This window comes from Adiantum capillus-veneris, chromosome 13 (genome assembly GCF_014529385.1).
Source record: "Adiantum capillus-veneris isolate H3 chromosome 13, ASM1452938v2, whole genome shotgun sequence".
In the NCBI taxonomy this organism is placed as follows: domain Eukaryota; kingdom Viridiplantae; phylum Streptophyta; class Polypodiopsida; order Polypodiales; family Pteridaceae; genus Adiantum; species Adiantum capillus-veneris.
In genome coordinates, this window is record NC_140943.1 from 56,387,942 (window position 1) to 56,413,634 (window position 25,693).

General features: G+C 44.7%; 1 protein-coding gene across 1 annotated transcript in view; it reads right to left on the reverse strand.

Moving 5' to 3' along the window:
• LOC147444044 (uncharacterized) overlaps nucleotides 1–25,693 on the reverse strand; it is an 85,596-nt gene that overhangs the window by 25,885 nt on the left and 34,018 nt on the right. Inside the window, exons 2-3 of the mRNA XM_086526786.1 lie at nucleotides 24,595–24,834; nucleotides 24,179–24,393 (exon numbers count right to left, since the gene is read on the reverse strand). Of these exons, the coding sequence (XP_086382912.1) occupies nucleotides 24,179–24,393; nucleotides 24,595–24,834 (455 nt within the window). The remainder of the gene's footprint in view (nucleotides 1–24,178; nucleotides 24,394–24,594; nucleotides 24,835–25,693) is intronic.

Sequence of the window (25,693 nt, forward strand, 5' to 3'; positions counted from 1 at the left end):
CCGAAAGCTCTGTCGACCTCCAGCGATAGCGAAAACCACCAAGTCCATTTCTGGTTATCTGACTGATATAAAGCATCCGCTATAAAAACCTCCTATAGCAGCTCACAAAAGCCAAGGGACTGTAAAACCCTAGGTTGTGCCTCCCAAAATCATTCGCATCCATTCTAACATTTCCTGATGATGAACTCCAAAAAATGATGCGGATCTACGGCACAACAAAACTGTAAGAGAGGCAAGGGGGGCCCTCTCGATGTCCACCTCAAAAGCCAAGGGAAGGTATCAAGATGCACCTCTCTCTAACCAAACCAATTTCCTTAAGGCCTCTCTGAACTAACTCTCAAGCAAATCCGCAAACTGTCTGATATCCATAAATTAATTGGCCTCAACCATTGCCTGCTCTTATAAGATATCATAGACAACCTCTCTCATCCAGAAGGAGTCATCATATGAAACCTGTACTCTAAATTTGATCATGGGGGCTCTCTCTAGGCTGAGGAAAATGTGACGTGTTCTTCATAACAGCAGGAAAAGTATGTCGACACATAGTGGCCCGCTCCTCAAAGAAACATTTGGAGATCTCCACGGACCAAACGCGAAGAACTAAGGTGGCAAAATCTCAAAAAGTGGACATCTACTGGTGATGCAAACCCTGCTAAATAGTCAAAATCCTTTGCAAACTGCAAAGACTCACTCTCTTGCTTCCCCTATGAGAGGCACCTATGACTGCATCTCCAAGAGATCCAACACCTACTAGACTAGTCTCTCCTGGGGCAACTCAAGCTGCTCCTGAACAGCCATCGACTGCTAATCCTCCTCTATCCCTCTGTCCAATTGCCCTGGAACCTCCTCTCGATCCAAGTCCGGTGACCTCTCCTCCGAAGGTCTGTCTTTGGGTTGCTCTACCTTTGTCAACCTCTATCTCACGAGTCACTACCCTTCTATAAACAAGGATAGGTTGTGCCTAAACCTATCTACATGACTACCCCTGTCTCTGTCTCTCTCTTTGTATGCTCTATACTATGTTATTGCTCAATACTCTATTGTTGCTGACTCAAGGTCAGGTCCTACTGTTGTACAGAACTCTGTTGTGGCTAAGAGGGTTGTTGCCTCCGAGTAGTCTATCTCTACTGTCACCCTCTACGACAATCACCAAGTACCCTATCTCACGACATCTAAGATACTGGTTCGGTCTTCCCATAACCACAATCCTCTGCGAGTGTAGCACCCCTTTCCACTCAAAAGTGATGGTATTTGGAAATATTTTAGAAGGATAATAGCCACTGTTATAGATGGCACAGATGTCAAAATCTGCATTCAAGTGCGTGGATGATATGCCAAAGATAGAAGCGATCTGCCTCAACATGTCTGGTGACCAAAGTTGTACTGGCAGTTTTGGATAAGCTATTTTTATTGGATACTTCAAAACTTAACATTCGTCCTCAAAAGAAGCCATTGTAAAATCTTGGCGGAGGCGGCACAGACGGGCAACGTCACCAGCAGGTAGGCAAGAGCGAGGGACAGGTGACATGGGCAACGGGTAGCATGCAGGTTAGGGTTTCCGGCAGCTCTCTCTCTCTCTCTCTCTCTCTCTCTCTCTCTCTCTCTCTCTCTCTCTCTCTCTCTCTCGGAAAGAAGGCTGATCCTATTACTTCAAACTCGCAGAATGCCCCAAATGGAGCCTATTCTGAGAGCAAGTACATCATTGTTTACATAGCAGGCCCGTAGACATCAATTGGAAAACTGTAAAACGAGATACAACTAGGCACAGGCTGAACTGAAAGACTGAAGGCCAAGGTAAAAAAACCTCTCCTAAAGGGAGTAAAAAGTGCCCTGACAAGCTAAGTGGAAAGGGAATGTCAATAGCCTCTAAAAGATATGCACTTCGACCAAAAAGCCCATTCAGCAACTCTAAATCAAAAACCAGAGCCACCAAAAGCCAGCAGTAGTGAAGATGACAGTGAGCAGCTACGAGAAGCTTGGTGGAGAACAAATGTCTGCCAAAAAATTTGACGGCAAGAGGTAATGGAGGAACAGTAGGGAAAGAGCAGTTGGTGACGAAGTTGGGCATGAAGAGGCAACTAAAATCACCAAGATACTTCAGAAGGATGTCACAAGGTGGGTAACAAAGCACTGCACCGGAAAGAACAAGGAGCTTTCTTCCAGAAGATCGAGCAGTCCACTTGCTGAAGGTGGCTCTTGAAGACCATGGTTGGAGATGGAACTCCGGGAGACAGTGTAGGAGGCTTTGACACAACATCCAGGTGAAAATATGCCGAAGAAGCTTTGTAGAGAGTGTAGAGATGAGAGCAAGCAACCAGCCTTGAACAAACCACCCACCAACAAGAAACAAGAAAAATCAAAACACCAAAAACAACGACCCAAGAATACACAAAAACTCTAAGCTTCCACACACACACTCTTGCACGCACTCAAACCCATGCACACCCAGAAGCAAGCCAACAAAGGAACACACCGACCAAAAGCAAAAAGCAAAAACAACCACAAAAGCTAAAAAAAACGAGAGCGAAAGAGGAAAGACGAAACCTGAACGTGGAGAGCACCAACGAATCAGCAAGATCAACATAGGGAGAAATGCCCGAACAAGTGCCAGGGAGTCTACAACACCAGGTAAGGAAGGTGGTGTGGGAGCAAAGCCACAGAGGTAGCCTTCGCCAGGCAGACACATTTGTCTTGACAAGCTCCGTGTTGAGGAAGGTGATGCGGGAGCTTGGGAATCAGATAGGAAGACCGAGAAGTTGAGGAAGAGACAACAAAGCAAATCACTGCAAAGGCCAACAGCAAAGCAACATCAGCCAGCAGGGGCAGCACTGCCGGTTGAAGAGCTCGCGAAGCTTGGATCTGCGAAGAGTTGTTGCAGTAGAAGGAAGGGGAACCTACCCATAGGGGAGTAGAGGGGAGCCAGGTCACAAAAGAGGGGAAGGGACCAAGCCGCATGGGAGTAGGCTGCAATAGGGTAAGGGCGTGTGGAGGGGCAGGAGTAGATGGCAGGCCAAGGATAGATGGCCGCAGGATCGCGATGGAGCAAACTTCATGAGGGGGGAGCCTACCACAAGAAGCAAATTCAACCATCGCTAGGGCTCACGTTGCCCCTCTCTCTCTCTCTCTCTCTCTTCCATAGCCTCAATCAAAGAGCACAGACACCCTCTACGCACTGATGTAAAAGCAAAAAATTTCAGAGTTATTGAAATCTTTTCTGCAGTAGCATTTCTGAAGTGAACAGGTTCAGAAAAATTGACTCACATATTTTATTTTAGATAAAATGTCTTCCGACACTCGCAAGGGTTCTTCTTTTTCAACAAGGTCCGCAACCATTGTAGAAAATGATCCAAAATCTCCCGAGTGTGGAGATAGAAATACAAGCACTCAACCAACGACATCAAAAACCATGATTATGGAGTACTAAGTATCGTTGCAAGAGACCGTAAACAAGCAAGGTGAAGACTTACGGGCACTTGCAATGGAGAATGGCACGCAAAGGGTTCTTGTTATTGAGAATGAGAATCTCAAGAGGACATTCGAGATGCAAACAATACGTTTGATGTAACTTGAAGAGGAAGTCAAGGAATGTAAACGCTCTCTTGTGGACTTGAATGCTTTGAAGGAACGCGTGAGCAAAGTGGAGTATGACCATGTATTGAAAGAGGAGAAATTTGACATCATGAGCCAAGATGTATGCAACAAGAAAAATGTATGCACAAACAAATCTTGGGCTGCTGTATATGGTAACAATGTGGTTTCTGATTCCTCTCCCATGCAAGCTATAGTTCAAACAAAGAATGTTGAACTATAGAGGAGTTGAAGGAACACGAGCGACGTTCCAAGAACATTGTTATTCGTGGAATTCTCCAAGAGAAATTAGACACCTCCTTCTCTTAGCATTGTTATCAAAGATTTCTTCGAAACCCACTTTGGCTTGTCAGGAGTTATGGTTTACGGAGCACATAGAGTGGGTAAGCAAGCAGCTTCTCACTCAGGAGAACGGCCCATGGTATTCACCATGCAGGATAAGACCAAACGAAAGATTATCCTCGATAATAGTTGGATTTATTTGAGAGATGCAAAATGCTTTGTATGTGAAGATCACACTATTAAGCAACAAAGTATATGCCGCAAGGCATATGAGGAGAGGAATAAGAAAAACAAGATCTCTCATAAAGAAAATGTGCCCAAAGAGGACGCAAGTTCCTTCAGCAAATAGGAATGCACGACCCATGAGGCCAAGTTACAATTGAAAGTATGCTTTTGAAATTGCGATGGATACCATGGAATACGGGGGTTGACATAGATGAACTAACAAGCAAAGCCGATGTTGTACTTCTTGTTGAAACTTGGGAGCATGATACACAAAGCATTAACGGATTGGAGGATTACAACGTACATCCATTGGTGTGGTCAAAGAATCTTGAGCAACGAAGAGGGCAAGGAGGGGTAGCATGTATGATTAAGAAAGGATTGGAAGACTTTATATCAATTGTGAAAGATGACAAACACAAACATTATGTATGGCTGAAAATTATGACACTAAAAGAGCACTCATTGTTGTAACCAGTTGCTAGATTCCTCATCGTGATTCCCCCTTTTATGCTTGCATGGATAGAGATCAGCCATTTTTTGATTTAAAGGAAGGCATTACTTATTTTAAAGGCAAAGGTGATGTTATTGTCTTTGGGGATATGAATGCTCGCACAAAAACATTGTAACATGATACTTAACAATTGGATATGCCATACATTTCAAAGGAGTTGGAGGAAGTTCGCTTGTATGATCGTACTTCAATGAATGAAAGAGAGTTGGATCACTATGAAAAGTTACTTTTATATATGCAATAGCAAGGGTATGCTCATTTCCAATGGTGTGTCTTTGTGGAGTGGAACCGATGGATTTATATGTAGAAAATACAATGGGGATAGTGTAATAGACTATATACTACTCTTCGAAGCCATCATGCATCGCATAAAGAGTTTTACGCTTGGCCAATGAACCCCGGAATCAGACCATCGGACCTTATGTATTGAGCTTACATGTGGAGAAACAACTAAGCATGATAATCTCAGCCAAAGGGAAGAGAAGTTATCTCTTTGTATGGATTTCGAATGGGCACCAATGTATATTGAAATGGTTGAGCAAAAGTTATGGATGACAAAGCTTCAATATGACACACCATTGAAAACTAAACGGGAAGCTTTCAAGAAAGTTATTTGTTCTTGTGCCGAAGAATCTTCTGCAAAAGATCATGTCCATGGTATCAACAAATATAGATCACACAAAAGGTGGTTTGATAAAGAATGTCAAGATGCTCAAAAGTCTTTGATAAATCTAGATGCAGCTATGGACGAAGACAACTATCAAAGTCATTTGCATATATACAAGGCATTAATTCCAAAGAAGAGACGAATATAGGAAGTCAAGCATCAATTTTTTCAAGTCCATGAATAGACACACGCATGTGGAAGATTTTGAAGAAACTTGAGGGGCAAGCAGGTTAAGAGCTTTGGTAACTTAAGTCTTGTGGATATGTACACACATTGTAGGCAACTTTATGAGCAACCCAATATTGGAAAGATGCCATTTTATGGTCCACTCTCCTCTTTTTTTACTATTCAGGATGTGTGCAGCCGACTCAAAAACTTAACCACTCGCAAAGCAGGAGATCTTCCAGGTATCAAGCCGGAAATGATTAAATGGACGAGAGATTTTACGCATGAGTGGATGTGTGATATGTTTAACCTTGCACTTCAACATGGTATGCCTCGTGATTGGAGCACTAATTGGGTCAAGCATGCAAAAGAACAAGCGAGATTTTCGTCGATGCCATGGCACCATTGATCATCTTGTCATTCTTCGAGTTCTCATGGAGGAAAGTTAGTTGAAAGACAAGAGATTGTATTGTTTCTTTGTGGACTTTAAGAAAGCCTTTGATATGATTCCACGTAACAATTTGTGGAGGATAGAAGAACTGCCAAGTGAGTTTACGCTTACGGTTTCTCGAATCTATGAGAAGGTGAGATGTCAATTGCGCATTAGAAGAGGAATTTCAGAAATTTTTGTAGGCACTATTGGTGTTAAACAAAGATGTCCGTTGTCACCAGCTCTCTTTGGTCTATCCATCAATCAATTGAAACAAATGATACTTGACTTTATGCAAGAAGAAGGCATTGAGAAGGTCGCTATTTGCACTGCGGTAATCATGCTTTTGTTGTATGCGAATAATGTAGTGTTTCTAGCACACACTTTAGAGGATGCATAAAGCACAAAAGCTTATGGTTGTCCTTAAGAACTTTTGCTTGGATAGTGGGTTGATTGTGCATGAATCTAAAACAAAGGTTATGCTTGTGAACACTGAAAACCAACCATACGGAGAAGCCATGCATTGTGTACAGCAATGAGACACTTGAAGTTGTTGAGACCTTAAGTACCTTGGCCTTGAGGTTCCGGCCAATCACAAGTGGCATGAATGTGCTATGCGTGTTTGGAAGCCAGAAGAGAGTGTACTATGCATTTGAGAACATGTGTAATGCAAGAAATATCAAATGTTTGGTTTTCAAGAAGTACATTTTTGACACATTGGTGACACCGGTTCTGCTTTATCGAGTTGAAGTGTGTAATAAGCTTGGACACTCCAAGTGAGAAATCAATAGCAACACACGAACAGAAACTTCATAATCACTGAACTTTAATAGAGAGAGAGAGAGTCGACACGGCCCGGCGTAGTTCCGTGCCCAGAGGTATTGGCTGTGACAAACTGCTGACGTGTCGACCTAGTGAGAACGGAGCTACCGGCCGAGGGGCCTAAACCCTAAGAAGAACAAGAAACAGAAGAAGTATCACAGAGTGATGACGTGGTTGCCTGAGTGCAAAAAACCCTAACCCTAATTTCTGCCAAAACCCCTAATTGCTGAAACCCTAATTTTGGAAACCCTAATTCTCGAAACCCTAACCCTAAAACCTGCAAACCCTAATTCTGGAAATACTAACCCTAAAACTGCAGAAACCCTAACCCTAACCCTAAGGGCAGTAGGCTGATTTCCGAAATTGCGCTGGCATGATGACGTGGCAAGCTGTACGGATTTCCGTGATTTACGCTGATAGCTTTTGGCATTGCTTTTTGGACCAGAAGCTTTTGAGTTTGAAAGTTTTTCATGTAAACTGCTTTTTGGACCAGAAGCTTTTGAGTTTGAAAGCTTTTCATGTAAACTGCTTTTTAGGCCAAGGGCCTTTAAATATGAGGCTAGGGCTCATTCTTTGGCATGCTTCAGTACGAAGGTGCAGAGTCTTGGGAGTACCGGCTTGTACTTTCATGATGCAATATAAAGAAATACCGAAAGGGGCCCCAAGGTTTGGGGCCAATACACTCTGGGGTGGAATTCCGCCACTCCATGTCGCGTGTCATCTCTCTCTTTCAGTTCAGTTGTTATTTGAAGTGCTAAAAGTCTGTTCAGTCTGTTCTTTTCTATTGGCACGTGGTGCCCGCCTTGTGACATTGGCCCCAAAGTTTGATGCCCCTTTCAGTATTTCTTTTTCATTAATCATTGCAAAGTACAACTCCCGAGGGAGAGCCCCAAAAGCAATCAGTTCAAAGCTTCAAACTCAAAAACTTTAGGCCCAAAAGCTGCTAGCATGAATCGCGGAAATCCATACAGGCTGCCACATCAGCAAGTCAACGCGAATCCTGGGACTTGCGTACAGCTCTACCACGTCAGCATTACTTGCGCAAGTTAATTTTCCTTTGTCTCTTTGGTCCCTTCGGACGGGTACCATAAGTTGGTTACAACTTATAACTTAAAGTCTGTCATTTTTACTGTAATTTTTCCAGATTGGCATGCCACGTCATCACTTTGTGACATACCCCTCTCTTGAAAGAATTGTAATCGCCCTCGATTACGCCTGCAAAAACAAACATAAGCCATAAACCAGTTCAGTACACTGACTCTAAGTACCGACGCACTAGACGACACAAATCTAGCACTTGCACAAAGATGACTCAACCAGTGCAGATTCACATCATATCAATCACATAAAAATTGATTCCAGATCTAAGACACCTGATTCCTTGCAATGTATTTAGCAGTCGCATCTAGATCCATCTCAGACCTCACTGATGTCGGATTAACTAATTCTTATTGCAATCATGTCTATAGATTCCATTCTGATCTAGGACCATGATTCCTAGCAACGCATTTAGCAATCACATCTAGATCCGCACCGGACCTCACTGATGTCAGATCAACTAATCCCATATTGCCATCGTGTCCATAGATTTCTCGAGACCAAAATGCTGCAGTCATTTCGTCTTTCAGTCCTGCAGTCAAACAAAATCACATGAGAGAGTACATATCAATCGAATTCAAGTTTGGGAATTCCCATGTCAAAGTACTTTCATAAAGTCATCCAATAGAATACTATCAGCACATCAGTATCCCTGAAGTCCAAAGGAAAATCAGTGACTTTATTCCATCCAGGTAATCTGTGACAAAAGAGCGGAGTGACTCCCCTCTCGTGCAGTCCCGTCTCCACCAGATTCAACCCTGATGATCTGCTGGATCTTTCGGAGTAGACGCAGCTAAGCCGAAAGCGTCAAGGTAAAGTTACAAAATCTGCCAGGTCCTCCTCCATCCAACGCCGGATAGTTCTTGAATTTCACCAAGAATCGCCAAATAACTTTACCTTTCACTTTCCTTTCTTTATGGGCCAGTATCTGTTCCGGAACGAGTATTTCCTCGCTCTCTTCCTCTTCAGGTGGCTCATCAGGCTCCCTATCCATTGGTATCTCACCCTTAAAGGGTTTTAAGAGACACATAAAAAGCATTGTGAATCTTCCTAAGTGTTTGCAACTTGAGTCTGAAGGATACATCATTTATCGCATCCAATGCCGGATAGTTCTTGAATTTCACCAAGAACCGCCAAATCACTTTACCTTTCACTTTCCTTTCTTTATGGGCCAGTATCTGTTCCGAAACGAGTATGTCCTCCCTCTCTTCCTCTTCTGGTTGCTCATCAGGCTCCCTGTCCACTGGCATCTCACCCTTAAAGGGTTTCAAGAGACTTACATGAAAAGCATTGTGAATCTTTCAAGTGTTTGGCAACTTGAGTCTGAAGGATACATCATTTTTCTTTTCTTGAATCTGAAAAGAGCCATAGTCTCGCATTCTTATCTTTGGAAAAGCCGCTCCTTTCCCTTTCATTTTCTTAGGCGTACCTTCTCAAACCATAAGAGCACCTGATCTTCTTCCTTCAGCTGCAAGTCACGTCTAATCTTGTCGGATACCTTCTTATGCCGTGCTTAAGACTTCTCAAGAGCCTCGTGCACCTTGGCAAAAGCAGTATCAAGATCTTGATTGTACTAATCTGCTTCAAAAATCTTATCCTGGGTCTTGGGAATTCTCTAATCTACCAATTGATTCCCTTTTTCCTTTCTTTCCTTGTGCTGTGGGACCTGTGAGTAGCTTCTTTAGCTTCCCTTGTCCATTGGCACATCATTCTCAATCGTCGGAACCCTAAGACGCACTATCATCTGATCCCCTTTCTCTGGAATCCTTTGATGAACTTGCATCTGGTTCCCTTAGTTCACCGGAACCTTTGGATGTTCTACCATTTGATTCTCCAGAATCCTGCGATAAGTTGTCATCCGGTTCCTCTGATTCATTCTTTTCAATCTGGCGGACTCTTGCCTTGTTGAGGTGGATACTATCTCCTGCTGCTGCTGAGACAATGTGTCCCAAAAAGTGTATATCGGGTAGGAAAAATTCACTTTTCTTCGCATTAATCACCAACTTGTGATCTCGTAATGCCTGAAAGACATGTAGCAGATGTTCTCTATGTTCTGCCTCATCCTTGGAGAAAACAATGATGTCGTCAAAGAAAGTGCCAACAAATAGTCTGTACTCTCAAAAAATCAGGTCCATCATTCTGTTAAATGTCGCAGGAGCATTGGTTAGGCCAAAAGGCATCACCAAAAACTCAAATAACGCAAAAGTTGAAGCTGTCTTATAGACATCTCCCGGCGCGATTCGGATCTGATGATATCCGCTCTTCAAGTCGATCCTGCTAAAGCACGAGGATCCCTATACTCGATCAAGAATATCATCGATCCTAGGAATCGGAAATCTGTTCTTCATAATGATTTAGTTGAGAGCACTATAATCGATGCACATTCTCCAAGATCCGTCTTTTTTCAAAACCAAAAACACTGGAGAGCAGTACGGTGAAGTACTAGGCTGGACAAGACGCTTTTCCAAGAGGTCTTTCACTTGGTTCATAATTTCTTTGTTCTGGGCTAAGCTCACACGGTAAGGTAGCCGGTTCGGTGGTGTGCTTCTAGGTATCAGATCGATAGTATGATCCTCAGGACGAGCGGATGGTAACTCGCCTGGCAGGCCCTCTGAAAAGCAATCGGCATGAGTGTGGAGAAAATCTTGGCGTTCTTTATCAAGTTCAGACATATTTGTCCTATTCTCATCATTCATCTCTCTCAAAAAGATCGAGTAAACAAACAAACTGGACTTCATTAATTTTGAAACGGCCGAAGCCGATACAATAGGGACAGACTCGCCCTTAAGTTTTACATCAAGTACAATGGTTCGGCCCTTCTCTGTAGTCAAGGTTGCTTTTCTCGCCCGATAGTCGACCACGGTGTTGTTCTTATGGTACCAGGGAATTCCCAAGAGGACATCACAACCTTCCAAGGCCATTATGTAGAAGTCCTCATGCCCCAAATACCCTTGACAATGCAACCGAAGTTTGCCAATGATAGGTGTAATGGCTATGTCCCTGCCACATGCCCCTAGAACTGCCTCTGCTAGTAGTCCCATCCAATCGGGTGTGATCTTGAGCCATGCCCCAATTCAGGTGAAATGAAGTTGGCCTTGGCTCCTCCATCAAAGAAGATCAGGGCTTCTTGGTCTTTCGCTTTGCCCCATGCTCGGCAAAGTTCTGTACTCTCGTCAATCGTACTTGGGTCAATACCCATGCAATTTGGAACCAGTCCTGCTTTCATCGTGCCTTTTTGTCCACGTTCCTCAGCTGCTTTCGAACGCTCAGGCATGTCTTCATCCTTGTCGTTATGTTCTTTCGATGCCTTTTTAGGGCACTTCGCGGAGATATGCCCAGTTTCCCCGCATCCAAAGCACTTCCCCTCTTTGATGTAGAGAGCTCTCTCTCGAAGAGTTAGCTTGAGTCGTGCACCTTTTTCTTTCTTTTTTGGATTGCTTCTCCTCTTTCTACTTTTATTGTTCAAAGTATGTTCGGTCCTTTGCGTCATGATTTCATTTGTGGGGTAGGTCAAACTGCCTGAGTTAATGGCAAAACCCCGTTTCGCATGACTCACCAGTTCGTGAATGGAATCTGACTTTTGCTCTAAGCAGTGATCTCGGATCTCTGTAGGAAGTCCCAAGGTAAACCGCTCAATCTGCTCTTTGAACGAGATCTTCTTAAATGAAGAGGCTGGTAAAAAAGAGCTCTTGAATCTCTCGCAATATGCCTCCAATGTATCTTTCTTGGTCATCCGAAGACGGTTCCAAGCAGTTCGTATGTCGCATTCATACTCTCGAGTCAGCCAAGAAGAAATAAAAAGCCTTTTAAATTTCAGCCATTTAACTGGCGCTGTCTTGTTCAATAGAAGCATTATGTCTAAAAATAATGAAGGAATTCGTCTCCAGAGCCTACATAACCAACTCAAATGTTAGTTTTAGAATCCTGTATGGTAGACAATCACTCTTCTTATGAAGAGCTACAAATTTTTTTGTTTTTGGAGAAATTTACTCTTACAACCATAGGTATTTTGGGAATTTTGGAAAATTTGAAGGGCATTTTGGGAATTTATGACAAATTATGGGGGTACTTTGGGAATTTTTGAAATTTGCGGGGTATTTTGGGAATTTCCACAAATTAGAGGGATATTTTGGTAATTTTTCCTTCTTTATAATGCATCAACACAGTAGAAGCCGGTACTCCAGACTCTGCACCTTCTCTAGGAAGCATGCCTAAGAATGAACCCTTAGCACATATTTAAAGGCCCTTGGCCTATGAAAAGTAGTTTACATGAAAAGCCTTCAAACTCAAAAGCTTTTGGTCCAAAAGTAATGCCAAAAAGCTGCCAACGTAAATCACGAAATTCCGTACAACTGCCACATCAGCACTGTCAGCACGTTTTGCGGAAATCTACCACGTCAACATTGTCAGCGGAAAATCTGAAAACTGCCACGTCACCGATTGTACGCATGTGTGTGGGTCCTGCTTTATTTTAATTCTTTATGTCACTTGGGGCCCCATCGGACAGGGTCCCCATAAATTGGTAGGACTTCTTCTTCTGTTACTTGTCCTTCTTAGGGTTTAGGCCCCTCGGCAGACATCTACAAGTTGGCTCCATTCTTCAGGGCTTTGACACGTCAACAGTTTGTGACATCTCCCCTTCTTGAAAGAGAGTAATCGTCCGTGATTACAGCATATCTGCAAAACAACTCAAGTCCTTTCGGCTCATTTGATCAAGGAGTTGGCTTCTCCTTTCGTCCAGATCGGAACTCTTGATATTCCGGCGTAGTAAAATTAGCCATCACACCCAGACCGCACTGATCTTCCACGGGTGTCTTGATGCACTAAAATTACATACCCACGCAATCTCATCCAATTACGAATATTTAGTGGTTGGCACATCACAATGCAACACAAATGCTCACATATGCATGTTACAAGACATAGAAACATAAAGCCGCCGATGAACACTCTTCCCACATAGCCTAACAAGGTCCAGGCCGAGAGATATTCAATGAATCCCTCATCACTCCTCCTGCATAACCTAAAAAAATCCAAGCCGGGAGATATAGAGGCCTTCCCCAGACCGCAGCCTGCGTTGTTTGGAGGTGCTGAGAGTAACCACTACTCAGACTTCTTAATACTCCTCCCGCATAACCATTCAGGTCCGGACTGGGAGTAAAAACAACAATACTTTTCAAGCATACAACCAAACGCTCCCCAGGCATCGGCATGCGTCGTTCGGAGGTTTTCTAGCATACAACGGAGCGCTCCCCAGACATCGGCTTGCGTCGTTCCGAGGTTTTCAAACATACAACGAAATGCTCCCCAGGCATCGGCCTGCGTCGTTCCGAGGTTCAAACAATACCAAAACAGTATTTCTCACTTCTCCACCCAGGAGTAAAATCACCAATCAATGAAACCGGTATTAATAACCAGAGTCAAACATTTCTAATCGGCACCAAAACAGGTTCAAAACAGGTTCACAACAGATACCATCCATTTCAAACAAATTTCAAACAGGATCACCAAACAAGTTGTCAAACAGAACTCAAACTTTAAAAAAAACAATATCGACATCAGCCGAGCTCGAAAAGTCGATTGACTTTCCATCCTAAAACCTGCACCAAAAATTAGGGTTAGGTTCTTTCCATATGGTCGTAGCCGACCACTGTATCGTCCATCAGCTCTTGGACAGACAGTGTTTCTTTGGCAGCGATGGTAGTCCCAAGATAGCAATCGCATTGGACCTCCAAGGTTATCTGCTTGTGAAGAGACATCTACTGAGAGATGTCGAGAAATTTCGAGTTATAATCTGGTAGGGTTTCCATGGCAAGCATTTCAGGATACCCCACTCTGCCAGAAGTTGCACTCCGCAGGAAGATGTCAGAAACCATGTAGCTTCGGGCAAAAAAATTTCTTGAAAGCTTGCCAAGTTCTTGGAGTGTGCCGCTTGGTAGCTATAGATATCAACATCTGCATGGCACTACTTTTGAGAAAAACAGTGACTCGAAACAAATCTTGGATCCTTCTTTTGCAAGTGATCTTTTTGGCTTATGCCCTGTAAGACATGAGCGGTGAAGACGGGAGTGTGCCCGATGCACGATGAAGTAAGGGTGGGAGTGACTGAAAAGTCTGGGGTCAGCACGAAGCTAAAATTTCCAATGAACTTTGGAAGTGCGATCTTGCTCTGTCTGCTCTTTGGTAGGACCAGTATGCTTTCAGAAAAGCACACGCCGGATGCTCTGATACCACTGTCACAAGACGGGCACCACGTGCCAAAAGAAGAGAACAGATTGAACACACTTTTAGCACTTCAATAACAACTAACTGAGAGAGAGAGACGACACATGGCACGGAGTGGCGGAATTCCACCCCAGAGAGTATTGGCCCCAAACCTTGGCGCCCCTTTCGGTATTTCTTTATATTGCATCAACACAGTACAAGCCGATAGTCCAGACTCTGCACCTTCTCCAAGAAGAATGCCTGAGAATGAGCCCTTAGCACATATGTAAAGGCCCTTGGCCTATGAAAAGCACTTTACATAAAAAGCCTTCAAACTCAAAAGCTTTTGGTCCAAAAGCAATGCCAAAAAGCTACCAATGTAAATCACCGAATTCCGTATAATTGCCACGTCAGCAGCACTGTCAGTGGAAAATCCGGAAACTGCCATGTCACCAGTTGTTACGCATGTGTGCAGGTCCTGCTTTATGTTAATCCTTTATGTCACTTGGGGCCCCATCGAACAGGGTCCCCATAAGTTGGTAGGATTTCTTCTTCTGTTACATGTTCTTCTTAGGATTTAGGCCCTTCGACCGGCATCTGCAAGTTGGCTCCATTCTTCAGGGCTTTGACACGTCAGCAGTCTGTGACAATAAGTCAATGAGCCGGCATATGTTCCAAATCGTTCCTTAGCATGTTGCATAAGTCTCTGAATAGAGTCAGACTTCTAGTTTAGACAATAGTCTCGAATCTCTTTTGGCAAACCACAGCAAAACCGCTCAATCTGGCCTTTCAAAGTAATGGCAGCCAGTATGGACGCCCGGGTATTGCACGGACTGAATGCTGACGTGGTAGCCCATATTTTATGCCACAAAATTACACTGATGACGTGGCAGTCCGTACGCTATACGGATCTCCACAAATTACATTGGCGCCCTTTTCGGTATTTCTTTTTATATTAATTTGTGTTCAAAGTACAAGAGAGTAGGCAAGCGCCCACTCTCAGACTCTACGTCTAGATGCCTAAGTAATGAGGCCTAGCCCACTTATTTATTGGTACAAGACATGCCCAAAAGCAAAGCCCCAAAATCTTTTAAAATTAAAAGCTTCTCAAAATTAAAGCATCATCCCAAAAGCTTGGCCAGCGTAATTTGCAGAGATTTGTACAACGTACGGACTGCCACGTCATCAGCGTAGGGATGCACTAATAAATAAGTGGGCTAGGCCTCATTACTCAGGCATCTGGATGCAAAGTCTGTCACGAGGACGTGGCAGTTATTAACCATGTCACAGAGATGTGGCAACTGCTAACCTTGGTTGTTGGTTTCTTTCCAATGGGGTTTATTTTATTTGTTTAAGACCCTCTTCTTGAAGTAGCAAACGGTCGGACATTGTATGGCCAATGTGAACGGTAGATTCACCTGCAGACGGGAAGTGGTCGGCACTGGAATTCGTATGGTAAGAGGATGTCTAGGCTCAGAGCAAGATCATATAGGTCCCCCCGTCGCACTTAGCAAGTTGGTGGATACTAGGAAGTGAACTCAATTAAGGCGTAAAGTCAAGGTGGGACTACCAACAAAAAGTATCCGACAGTTGGGCCACATTGCATTTTTGGATGCGGTCCCAATGAGGATAGATGGTCAGAAGACCAGTGGGAGCCCAACGGAAGCATCTCCTAAAATTTAGGGAACTGCTATTTTGGGCCACGAAATGTGTTCGCGTCATTACCTTCGGTATGACTAGGGGAACACTTTACAACTCTGCCGCGAAGTCAACTGACGCACCAGTTGAGATATTTTTAGCAGGGAAAGCCCAAACTCGGAAACTGGGCGACGTGTCAGCTTGTGAGCGATTCTGCCACTCTGGGAGGCAAAAACGAGCTGCATATCATCAAAGGGGGCGCCATTTTCAGCCACAGGCGGATTGCAACAGGTACAGAAGCTATGGAATGCTTACCTTGCCCTCTATGCACAGTATGGTGACGGGAGTGATGCCCCGCACGCTACATACTGCTCTCTTTCTCCCCTACGTGCAGTTATGTGATGCCCCACAAGAGGGCTACTCATTTGACTGATGTACAGTTGTGTGGGTTCATGCTTTTGTGCTGAGGCAAGAGCCTCCTTGAGCAGGAACAGGGGTAGCTAACTGCTGCTCCAAAGCAGGCACTGGTGAGGGTCATAACCTCACCGTACAGGTGCAAAATCAGCGCTGTGTATGCGCTGTAAATTCACTGTTTTTCAGCCATACGGACGCCAGGATCATTGGGAATCGTGCCCCACTGGCAAAGGACAGTTAGGGGACTGTTTGGGGCTGAAAACAGGGCAAAAACCAGTAAATACAGCGTGCTGAATTTACTGTTTTTGGACAGGAATCAGAGGGTATACGACAGTGCAAGCGAGTTCCAGCAGGGGAATTGGTTTCGCGCAAGTTTTGGGGCTGTTATGCTGCCGAAATTTGGCCAAATCAAATGGTATCTAGGTGGATACACGTGAAGGATTCCCAGGACCTTACCTTGTAATTTACCCTCCTAAAGAATAAAGAAATACCGAAAGGGGCGCCAATTTTGGGGCCTACAGGTTGTCGGCGTCTGCTCGGAGCATTCTAGCTTCCGAGCTGTGTGTGTGATTAAGTGTTAATTCCCATAGCAGGTTCTCTTTGCAAAGTGCTCTGTGTGTGTGTATAAAGTAAAGAATTTCGGGTGAAAGCCAACGCCTACCGCCCTACGGGCCGGTTTCATGGTTCCATTGCCGGGATATCAATCACTTTTTCCTCAAAGAGTGAGCCTGGATTGTTCAGGGTAAAGACACACATTGCAAGAACGCGGGGATTACACTATGGCCGACAAGGGGAAGGGAATTATGGAAGAGGGTTACTCTCCAAAGGACAGGCAGGAGATTCCTATGGTTTTTGAGATTGGCGAGAGCTCACGGCCACGTCAGTTTGTACCTCCTGTCAACGTGAATGTCCCTCCAGTAGTACAGGGCTTTATGACAGGGCAACTCGAGGATGATGCGTTTAAGACTCAGTTAGTTGCCGCGGTGAATGTCTTTTCGCAGCTGGTGCAGAATCCGAGGTTTATGGAATTCTTGCAAGCGCCACCAGTGGGGACATCAAAATAGGCAACCTACGCCGCGTACGGAGCTTGTTGAAGCTCAAGCCCAGGTACTTCATGAGGCGCAGGAGGAAAGGGAACACTCGCATGTTGCGGAGTCGGGGGCTCCAAAGCAGGTTCCTCCCGTGCTTGAACAGGTGGCTAGAATGCCTATTCCACAGGTTATGCCAGTTCAGCCTGCCACCTTTCAGAGCCAGCATGCTGTCTTGAATGGACAGGGAGCTGGATACCAGGCTATGCACTCAGTTTTTCCACCACCCACGGTACATCCTGGGTATTTCGGGGGTGGATCAGTGTTCCAAAGTATGGCTGGTTATGCGTCTGGAAGTCAGCCGTACATGCCAGGAACAGTGTTCGGGGGTATGCAAGGCATCATGCCAAACCCCATGTATGGTACTATCAGCATGCAGCAAGGTTTCCACGGCAACCAGGGCCAGTTTGGGGTGCCACAGGGTCATTTTGGCATGGCTGGTTTTTCTGGACAGCAGCCAGATATCGCACCTCTGACGCAAAATGTGCATGGCCAACACGTGCCGATCATGCCTACTATAGTGCCCATGTTGCAGACCATTCCGTATGACAATTTGGGGGCACTAGAGAAGCCGAAGGCTTACAAAGAAGGTGGTGCAGCAGTAAAGTTCAGTACCTTCAGTGGTTTCGAGGACAAGACAAAGGCACTCACTTTCCTCCAGCAGTTTGATACAACTTATGCGGGAGGGAATTTTACAGAGGCCTCGAAGGTTAGGAAAGCTGCCACTTTCTTAAAGGACAATGCGCTGACATGGTGGACGACATTGTTAATGCAAGGACAGGCACCCGCCACTTGGGTTTACTTCAAGCAAATGTTTGCATCTGCTTGGCTATCAAATGAATTTGAAGCCGATGTCTTGACAGATTGGCACCAGCTTACGGCAGCTTCGTGCAAGAGCTTGCTGGAGTACAATAGGAGGTTTTGTAAAGCATTACTCTCAGTGACCTCCTACAGATTTGTGCCACTGACAGAGCAGATAGAGAAGTATTGTTGTGGGTTGCCTAAAGGGCTTCGCGATTACTGTACAAAGAATAGAGTGGCTACCCTTACTCAGCTTATGGAAGTTGCGAACACTGGTCTTGCCCTGTTGAAAGGAGAGGACAGTGGATTTCCGAGCAGTGATAAAGGAGGGCAGCAAAAGAAAAATTCAGCGAAGAAGCCCTTTGTGAAGACGGCTCCTGATGCGTCACAGGGGTCTGAACAGGCCACCAAAGACAAGGATTCAGCTGGGACTTCTGGAGCGCAGGCAAAGAAACAGAAAAGGAAGCCTTTTGTGCGCAAGTCGCTCGAGGAAAAGAAGGTCCTAATGGCTGAGAACAAATGCTTTATATGCGAGCAGCCTGGTCACTTTTCTATCAATTGTCCACAAAGGAAAAGGCCAGCTGACTCAGAGGATAAAGAAGACCAGAAAGGCAAGAAGCCAAAACCCACGGCAGGTTTAGTGCCAGACATGGTGGGTGACAGGCCCAACACAGATGCCAGTGAGTTATGCAGGGCATGGGGTAAAGTTAGAGATCAGAGGGCACTCATCTTCTTTGATCCAGGTGCCAAAGCCAACTTTATCTCACCAGAGTTAGCTATGAAGCTCCGCATCAAAGCTGAAGAGATGGGGTACACAGCAGAGGCAGGGTTGGCATGTCCTGGCCACTCAGAGTGTGTTACTCCCATCATTGGAAAACTGCGTCTGCATATTCAGTCGTATGTGGACACTGAAGAGTTTTACATCATGCCGCTGGAAGGTTGTGACGCCTTGTTGGGGATCCCGTGGATGTTCCGAGTGCTTGGAGTCTTGGATGCCTACAACAAAAAGATCACTGTACAGCATAGGGGCAAAACTCACATCTTGGATGTAAAGCTTAAAGGAGAGTCAGTCCCTATTGTATCTGCTTCTGCTATCACTTCTGTAATAAAGAATCATCTTTCTGTGTACTTGATTTTTGCACGTGATGTCTCAGATAGTGATCAGTCAAATTTATCTGTGTTAGATAAAGAAAGGTCAACATTTTTGCAAAAGTTTAGTGACTGTTTTTCTGATTCATTACCGTCGCAATTGCCGCCAGAGAGACCTGAGGACCATCGGATAGATTTGGTGCCAGGGTGTAGCCCACCAAATAGACCTCCCTACAGGGTTAGTGCGGCGCAGCAGAAAGAGATTATGGGCCAGGTTGAGGAGTTATTAGAGAAGGGGCTGATTCAGCCTAGTTCTTCACCCTTTTGCTCCCCAGTGCTCCTAGTGCAGAAGAAGGATGGCTCATGGCGCATGTGTATTGATTACCGTGCGTTGAATAAGAATACCATCAAGAATAGGTTTCCTATTCCTCGCATTGATGATATTCTCGATCGTTTAGAGGGTGCTGCAATTTTCAGCAGGATAGACCTGAAGAGTGGGTACCATCAGATTCGTATAAGCCCAGAGGATGTGCACAAGACTGCGTTTAGAACGACATTTGATCTTTATGAGTTTCTAGTGATGCCGTTTGGGCTAACAAATGCTCCAGCCACGTTCAACAGAATGATGGACCGGATTTTCCGCTCGCATCAACAGTTTGTTGGAACATTCTTCGATGACATGATTGTGTATTCGAAGAATGAAGAGGAGCATAGGCGTCACTTGACCATTGTGTTCGAAGAGCTGCGCAGTCACAGGTTACTTGTCAATCCTAAGAAAAGTGAATTCTTCCTTGAAGAGATCCACTTTCTGGGCCACATAGTCTCAAAGGATGGTGTTAGAATGGATCCCGCAAAGGTCGAAGCTATCAAGACATGGCCAGACTTGAAGACTGTGCACGATGTCAGAAGCTTCTTGGGATTGTGTTCCTACTATAGAAGGTTTATCAGAAATTTTGCAGAGATAGCATCGCCTCTTCACGCATTGCAAAAGAAAGAGGTCACTTTCAGATGGACCCAAAAAGAGATTTCAGCTTTTAGTCTCTTAAAGGAAAAGTTGACTTCAGATCCAGTTATTGTTTTGCCAGATCTTAGGAAGTCATTTGTGGTCCAGTGTGACGCGTGTGGCAATAGCATCGGAGCAGTGCTAATGCAAGATGGACGGGTAGTAGCCTATGAAAGCCGAATTTTGCAAGGGCCAGAGAGGACTATGCAAGTCTATGAGAAAGAGCTCTTGGCCGTGATTCATGCGCTTTCTAGCTGGAAGCACTACCTCTTAGGTGCTGATTTTGTTGTCCAAACAGATCATCAGACCTTGCGATACTTCTTGACACAGTCAAAGTTATCCGAAAAGCATATGCGATGGGCAAACATTCTTTCCATGTTCCACTTCCAGATTATGCATGTGGAAGGCAAGAAGAATGTTGTGGCTGATGCGTTATCAAGAAAGCCACAAATTTCAGCTGTGTCAATTCCTTATCATCATGAGTTAGATGACATGAAGGAACAGTATACTGCTGATGAAGATTTTGCAAGGATCTTTGAACAGTTACAAGAGGGGCAACATCACGAGCACTACCTCCTCAGAGATGGTTTTATGATGATGCATGGCAGACTTTGTGTCACTAGGCCATTGCGACATAAGGTCATGGAAGAGAGTCATGTCTCACCGTATGCAGGGCATCGTGGCATTGATGCAACAGTTAAAGCGGTAGAGACGTTCTTCTATTGGCCTACCTTGAGGAGAGATGTGGATGCCTTTGTGCGAGCATGCATAGTTTGCCAAAAGGTCAAGTTTGACAGGCAAAAGGCACCAGGGTTGTTACAACCACTGCCGATTCCGGATAAGCCATGGGAAAGCATTGCTATGGACTTTATCTTTGATCTTCCAAGGACACCAACAGGGAATGATGGTATATGGACCATTATCTGCAGGTTCAGCAAGCAGGCCCATTTTATCCCTGTCAGGAACAAGATAAAATCTGATCAGATGGCACGCTTGTTCATGTACAATGTGTTTAAGTACCATGGTATGCCACAATCGATTATCAGTGATCGTGATCCTCGCATGACCAGTTTGTTCTGGAGAGGATTGTTTGAGAACATGGGTACTACGCTCAAGTTCTCGTCTTCGTTTCATCCACAAACTGATGGACAGTCAGAAGAGGCCAATTCTACTGTCTTAGATCTGCTGAAATGCTATGTGTCAGATAATAAGGGCAAGTGGGAACAGTATTTGCCTATGCTTGAGTATGCGTACAATAATACGGTGCATTCGTCTACTGGCAAAGCACCTTTTGAAATTGTTGAAGGCGGCAAAAAGGTTCCTCCCATTTTGCACACAAAGGACAAGATCTTTGAGGCAGATCGATATGTTGAGAACATGGATGAGATGTATAAGAAGATTAAAGTTGCCTTGGAGAAGACTCAGGCAAAACAGAAAAAGGCTGCTGATCGTCACCGTCGTGAATTGCTACTATCACCTGGTGATTGGGTTCTCTTAAGGTTCGAAAAGGCAAGGTTAAAGAAGATGAAGGGCAAGGAACGGCTGTTTCCTAAGCTCAGCATGCGTTACTATGGGCCTTTTCAAGTGCTTGACAAGATCAGCGATGTGGCTTACAGGCTGAAATTGCCTGATGCATGGAAGATTCATAATGCGTTTCATGTGAGTCTTCTAAGACCCTTCGTGGGTGATGTGCCAGAAGATATGCCAGTTGAGGATCAGCCAGAAGTTGAAGAACTTGATGAGATCTTGGTACCTGAGCAAGTTTTGGCACATAAGGACAGAAAAGTTAAAGGACAAGTTGCAAGACGCTATTTGGTGAAGTTCAAGAACTATCCACCTATGGATGCAAAGTGGATGGAAGAGCATGAACTGTCAGAGTCACCAAATGTATTGCAGCTTTACCTTGAAGCCTTTGGGTTACAGCCTACTTATGCCCCAACCCAACGTGTGCAAAGGAGGGGTAATGATAGAGCTAGTACATCGAATGTACATATGAATTCAGTGCCATAGATAGAAATGGCAAAAGTATGAAGGCCTCATTAAGTCATTTGTATCTATGTATGTTACGACCTTTCTTGCGGATACATGCGATGATAAAAGAGTGTTGATAGCACAAGATCATCAGTGGCGTGTATTTATGGTATGCAATCGAGGACGTTTGCGATTTCAAGAGGGGGGTATGTCACGAGGACGTGGCAGTTATTAACCATGTCACAGAGATGTGGCAACTGCTAACCTTGGTTGTTGGTTTCTTTCCAATGGGGTTTATTTTATTTGTTTAAGACCCTCTTCTTGAAGTAGCAAGCGGTCGGACATTGTATGGCCAATGTGAACGGTAGATTCACCCGCAGACGGGAAGTGGTCGGCACTGGAATTCGTATGGTAAGAGGATGTCTAGGCTCAGAGCAAGATCATATAGGTCCCCCCGTCGCACTTAGCAAGTTGGTGGATACTAGGAAGTGAACTCAATTAAGGCGTAAAGTCAAGGTGGGACTACCAACAAAAAGTATCCGACAGTTGGGCCACATTGCATTTTTGGATGCGGTCCCAATGAGGATAGATGGTCAGAAGACCAGTGGGAGCCCAACGGAAGCATCTCCTAAAATTTAGGGAACTGCTATTTTGGGCCACGAAATGTGTTCGCGTCATTACCTTCGGTATGACTAGGGGAACACTTTACAACTCTGCCGCGAAGTCAACTGACGCACCAGTTGAGATATTTTTAGCAGGGAAAGCCCAAACTCGGAAACTGGGCGACGTGTCAGCTTGTGAGCGATTCTGCCACTCTGGGAGGCAAAAACGAGCTGCATATCATCAAAGGGGGCGCCATTTTCAGCCACAGGCGGATTGCAACAGGTACAGAAGCTATGGAATGCTTACCTTGCCCTCTATGCACAGTATGGTGACGGGAGTGATGCCCCGCACGCTACATACTGCTCTCTTTCTCCCCTACGTGCAGTTATGTGATGCCCCACAAGAGGGCTACTCATTTGACTGATGTACAGTTGTGTGGGTTCATGCTTTTGTGCTGAGGCAAGAGCCTCCTTGAGCAGGAACAGGGGTAGCTAACTGCTGCTCCAAAGCAGGCACTGGTGAGGGTCATAACCTCACCGTACAGGTGCAAAATCAGCGCTGTGTATGCGCTGTAAATTCACTGTTTTTCAGCCATACGGACGCCAGGATCATTGGGAATCGTGCCCCACTGGCAAAGGACAGTTAAGGGACTGTTTGGGGCTGAAAACAGGGCAAAAACCAGTAAATACAGCGTGCTGAATTTACTGTTTTTGGACAGGAATCAGAGGGTATACGACAGTGCAAGCGAGTTCCAGCAGGGGAATTGGTTTCGTGCAAGTTTTGGGGCTGTTATGCTGCCGAAATTTGGCCAAATCAAATGGTATCTAGGTGGATACACGTGAAGGATTCCCAGGACCTTACCTTGTAATTTACCCTCCTAAAGAATAAAGAAATACCGAAAGGGGCGCCAATTTTGGGGCCTACAGGTTGTCGGCGTCTGCTCGGAGCATTCTAGCTTCCGAGCTGTGTGTGTGATTAAGTGTTAATTCCCATAGCAGGTTCTCTTTGCAAAGTGCTCTGTGTGTGTGTATAAAGTAAAGAATTTCGGGTGAAAGCCAACGCCTACCGCCCTACGGGCCGGTTTCAGAGTCTGAGAGTGAGCGCTTGCCTACTCTCTTGTACTTTGAACACAGATTAATATAAAAGAAATCCCAAAAGCTTGGCCAGCGTAATTTGCAGAGATCCGTACAGCATACGGACTGCCATGTCATCAGTGTAATTTGCGGCGCAATTTCTGGTGCAAAATCCGGGCTGCCACGTCAGCATTCAATCCGTGCGATACCCGGGCGTCCATATTGGCTGCCACGTCAACATGTGTCTGTGTGTGTGGGCACTGCCACGTCATCAGTTTGTGACACCCAAAACCTTTGGCAGAAAAGAGCCAACTAAGTAGCAACACACCCGGGTAAGGAGAGGGTGTTTGGATTAGTGTCATTTCTAATCTTTGTCACGTCAGCAAGAAAGTAAAAACAATGCTCAGCAGGTTTAGAAAAGACAACAAAACTAGAGGATGCGTATTTACTCATTGCAGGCCTAGTAGACACAAATGTATTGAAGTGTAGAGGACTTGCGAGCTAACCGTGTCAAACTTCTCTCCAAGAACACTCAATCGGACAACTTGCATGCCCTTTCGAACTCTCACACCTTGGTAGTAGTCTTCACTTCCATAAACAATTGCACTTGTCGCAATCAGCTGATCGCCCACATCTACAAGACCAGATTTGTCAGCATTGCCACCTTCAAAAACTTCTGCCACAAAAATGTTTCCAGCCTTGTCTTCTTCTAAAACAATACCTGCAGTGGAGGTAGACAAACAAAATTAGTTCTCAACTTAAAAAGCGGAACACTGTAGACAAACTATAGGAAGCTCGCTTATCAGTAAAAGTTAGAAAATGTAAAAAGAGCAAGATTGACAAACACGATAACTCAAAACCTGCCATTGACTTGCGATGAGGCCCAGTAATAGGCAACTCAGTGAAGGCTACATTCACTCACCAAGTGGTTTGCTCAACTCGACCTTCACTCTACTGCAGCCTGGAGGCGGCAGCTCATTGGCTTTCGCATTCGTGCTTGATACTTTGTTCCCAGATTCCAAAGTCGCCCATATATTTCCTCTTAATGGCTTCGTCAAATAGAATCCAATCCTTTGAATAAGTTTTCCATGATCCTTCTTGAAATTCAGTACATTCACATCCCGTCTTGTTAAGCAGAAGACTGATTGTTGCCCAGCCTGTTCTGAGTCCAATGGTAAGATACTCAGTTTTGAATAGTAGAATCAGCTTGAAAAATCCAACGATGATGCTGTAACATAAACCGTTAAATCAAGAAAAACAAGAGGATTCTTCCAATGCACCAAACAAATCGGAACCCATCTGTTGAATGCTGTAATTACCTGTCATCAATACAGATATGGCCTCTTTTGAGTTATTACCTGGAAAGGCTGAGATTTAGCCATACTTTGAACACAGATAATGAAAACAAAAAGTACTCCCAAATAATTGCACGGAGACTATATCAATCCAATGTGTATGTCTTTAGATAGTAGCCACTCGCAAATAATTGGAGACATGGAGATTGGATCACACACATGCGGTTTTGGCCTAAAATAGCACTTTGTCCTAGCTATCTCCACATCCCCAGCTCCAATCTTCTTCAAGAAATTGGGTGGCTGTTCCTTCAGAGCTAAAAGTTATTTTACTGCCGTGATTTTGTCTTCGAAATTATTTCACCTGTTTGTTATGTCCCACAAAAAAAAGCCAAGAGAGAAAATTTTGGAATGTTGTTGTGTGCGTTAGTACATGTGGGCACGTGTGTGTGTGTGTGTGTGTGTGTGTGTGTGTGTGAGAGTGTGTTTGTGTCACTGTTGGCTGCACAACTTGGGAAGGTGATCTGTCCTCCGAAACTGGATGCAAATACCAACAAGTTTTGTATTTTATGGGACGCTGACAAACCTACACCTGAAGGCATCATGGTTGATTCGGGGGATCCGTGGGTGGGCAAGCACCCATTCAAACTTAAATGGGGCAGTTTGCAAATTCATGTTTTCGTTGTGGTAAATTTGGGCACATGCAATCTAAATGTCCTGAACCCGTTC